General features: G+C 39.1%; 1 protein-coding gene across 3 annotated transcripts in view; it reads right to left on the reverse strand.

Moving 5' to 3' along the window:
• Stt3a (STT3 oligosaccharyltransferase complex catalytic subunit A) overlaps positions 1 to 3,763 on the reverse strand; it is a 40,826-nt gene that overhangs the window by 10,305 nt on the left and 26,758 nt on the right. For all 3 annotated transcript variants that reach the window (XM_008834919.2, XM_029564429.1, XM_029564422.1), the window contains exons 14-15: positions 2,987 to 3,103; positions 2,771 to 2,873 (exon numbers count right to left, since the gene is read on the reverse strand). In XM_008834919.2, coding sequence (XP_008833141.1) covers positions 2,771 to 2,873; positions 2,987 to 3,103 — 220 coding nt within the window. The remainder of the gene's footprint in view (positions 1 to 2,770; positions 2,874 to 2,986; positions 3,104 to 3,763) is intronic.

Genomic DNA, 3,763 nt, shown 5'->3' on the forward strand with positions numbered 1-3,763 from the left:
TCAAGAGCATGCCTTAAAAAAAACTTTAGGGGTGCAGTCAGTAAAATGCATAGCCACAAGAACAAGACCTGAGTTCAATCCTAAGCACCCATGTAAAAAGGTTGGGCATGGTAGTACATGGTTATAGTTCCAGTGCTAGGGAGGATTAGTGGATACCTGGGGGTTCGCTGGCCAGCCAACCCAGCTTATTGGCAAGTCCCAGGTTCCAGTAAGAGACCCAAGCTCAAAAACCTAGGTAGAAGCCACGTGTGGTGGTGCATGCCTTTAATCCTAGCACTCGGCCAGATTCAAAATAAATTTTTTTAAATCTTTCTAATCAAGACCTCTTGTCCTCAACAATACTTCTTTTCATTTTAAGTTACTTTGTCAGGTATCTCATCTGTTAATTGCTCATTTCCTGAACTTCAGAAGAAACCACTTATATTCTAAATAATGACATTCATTTTTATTCCAATATCCATGTTTATTTCTATTCTATCATATTCTAATCTACTGACAATCGTTACCTAACATTGGTGAGGGGTAAGATTTCAGGGGGATAACTTTTTTTTTGAGAGACAAGGTCTTGCCCAGGCTAGCCTCAAACTGGTGAACCTCCTGCCTCTCGAGTGCTGCAATTATAGATGTGTACCATGCCCACCCTCTTACTACTGCACCTATGCATATATACATACATCATATACATATACAAATATGTACAGATAATACATACCATACATATAAATGTATGTTTAAAAACCTAAATAATTAGCCAGGTGTGGTGGCACACCCCTTTAATCCCAGCACTTGGGAGACAGAGGCAGACGATCTCTGTGAGTTCAAGGCCAGCCTGGTATACATAGTGAGTTCCAAGACAGCTGGGGCTACAGGGAGACCCTGTATCAAAAAGACCAAAAAAAAAAAAAAACCCTAAATGATTACTACCAAATAGTGCCGCAGCATTTGTCTGTGAAAGTTCTGTCTGCTAACATGTTCCTGCTATTATCATTTTTACTTTGCTTATACAAAATACTTACTTGAAAGTCTTTTCTAAATTTATTTATTTTTATTTTATGTATGATCATTGTGTATATTCTATGAGTGCATGCAGTGCCCCCACAGGCCAGGAGGGAATCAGATCCCCTATAGCTGGAGTTATGAATAGTTGTTAGCAGCCATGTAGGTACTGAGAACCAAATCCAGGTTCCTCTACTAGAGCAGCCAGTGCTCTTAACCACTGAGCCATCACTCTTAGCACTGAAATAGTTTTACTTAATATAAAATATAAATATCTTTAAGAAGCAGCCACAGGGCTGGGTTTGTTAGCAGTAGTAAAATGGATACACAACATGGGCAAAGCCCTAGGCTCAAACCCAGAAGAAAGTTGTTTTTATATCAGCCGTATGTTCAAAGAAAATTAATATAGAAATATAGGTAATCATTAATTGAAGGGAAGCAAGTTACTTAAAAATGTAACCCAGTGTACTAGTTGACTTATTAGTGAGAATTTACACAGTCATGATCTCAAAACACTTAGATTTAATCAAAAGTTGTAAATTAATAATACTAAGATGTAGAGGAAAAAATCTACGATAAAGCATAAAATTTATCTACCATAAGAAGTTGATAGAGGGCTGGTGAAATGGCTCAGTGGGTAATGGCACTTGCTGCCAAGCTTGACGAACAGAATTCAATCCCTGGCACCCACCATGGTAGGAGAGAACCAACTCCAGAAAACTGTCCTCTGACCTCCATACCTACAGTGAGATGTGTGCATACCCTCATACATATATGAATAAATATAATTTAAAAAATTTTAAAGTTGATACAGTACATTTAAAACTGATCAACCATGAACAATACTACACACACACACACACACACACACACACACACACACACACACAATAGATAGATAGTAAAATTTTAAAGTATAAAGATCATGCCAGGCATGATGGTACACTTTTTTCATTCTAGCATTCTGGAGGCAAACAGGTGGATCTCTCTGAGTTCAAGGCCAGCCTAGTCTACATATACATAGTGAGTGCCAGGCTAGCCAGGACTGATTAGTAAAAGCCTGTCTCAAATGAAGAAAGAAAGAAAGAAAGAAAGATAGAAAGGAAGGAAGGAAGGAAGGAAGGGAGGATAAAAGACAGGCAGGCAAGCTGATCTGAGTCCAGGGCAACATAAGCTAGTGAGGCACCAACTCAAATAACAATAATAATGATGATAATAATAATAATAATAATAATAATGACACAGTAATAGAAAATAAGGGTTGGAGAAATGGCTCAGCAGTTAAGGGTACTTGCTGCTCTTCCAGATGACCAGCATTCAGTCCCCAGCACATGTGTTGGGTAGCTCACAACCAACTGTAACTTCAGCTCCAGGAGATTTAATGTTCTCTTCTGTTCTCTGCAGGCAGTTGCATACATGTAGCACATATACACACACAAGCACATAAATAAATATTTTTACACTGGGCCTGATGGTACACTTCTTTAATCCCAGCACTTGGGAGGCAGAGCCAGGAGGAGCTCTGTGAGATCGAGACCAGCCTGGTCTACATAGTGAGTTCCAGGCCGACTGGGGCTACAGGAGATTCTCTCTATAAAAAATAAAATGAAGGCAAGAGTGTAAGAATCTGTCATCCTTAACTACAGGACAAGTTCAATGTCAGCCTTAGCCACATGAGACAGTCAAAAAACAAATAATGACAGAAAAACAGGAGTTCCATTAAATTTTCTTATTATCTATGTCCTGTAGCTAGAATCAGTATCAAATACATTACCATCAGATGAATAACCAGTGAGGCCTCCAAATATGACCAGCACATAGCTGACATCAAGCTCTCTCATGATTTCATACGCTTTTTCTTCTGTGGACGCCATTGCCTAGAAAAATAAAGTGCAACTCTCAAAGAAAAACTCGAAGCCAACCTCCTCTGATAGAAGAATATTTCCAGCAGACCTCACATACCAAACTTTTGAGGATCCCTTTACCTTACCTGCCCTACTCGAGAAATGTGGGTATTATTCCATGTGTTATTGTCTACTAAAATTGTCCGATTTGCCATAGCTGTAATTTGGTAGCCATAATCCCACCATGACATGACCTTAGCATCCTAAAACAAGAACAAAAATGGAAACGTGTCATCTCACTGCTCTTAAAAACCAAATGCAAGAGGACTGGTCATTAATCAATTCCTTTACAAAATAAAACACTTCTCACAAGAAAATATGACACTTCCTCCTCCATGTTTATAATCAGGAAATAGTACAAATTATACACAATCCACCATTTCCATATAACCTTCATCCAACATTCTCAAGTACCTTAAATACCAGATCATTGAAACATGCATAATGGATCAAAAGATGTAATGACTAAATAGATACCTTTGTGTCATTACATTATTTATTTATTGCCCTGGCGCTCTAAAACTTGCTATGTAGATCAAGTTGACTTCTAACTCACAGATTCTAACTCATAGAGTTCCACCTGGCTCTGTCTCCCAAGTGCTCGGATTAAAGTCCTATGTGACACATCCCTTGACCCCCACCACTGCTGGTCAATAGGCAAATAAGTAACCTTTAGTGATATTACAAAATAAATTGTTACAAAGCTGGAAGGGAGCCAGGCATGGTGGTGCATGCCTTTAATCCCAGCACTTGGGAAGCAGAGGCAGATCTCTTTGAGTTCAAGGCCAGCCTGGTCTACATTAGTGAGTTCTAGGACAGCTGGGGCTACAGGGAGACCCTGTCTCAAAAAGACCAAAAACAAA

The sequence above is a fragment of the Nannospalax galili genome, unplaced genomic scaffold (assembly GCF_000622305.1).
Source record: "Nannospalax galili isolate Female #2095 unplaced genomic scaffold, S.galili_v1.0 scaffold690, whole genome shotgun sequence".
Lineage (NCBI taxonomy): Eukaryota > Metazoa > Chordata > Mammalia > Rodentia > Spalacidae > Nannospalax > Nannospalax galili.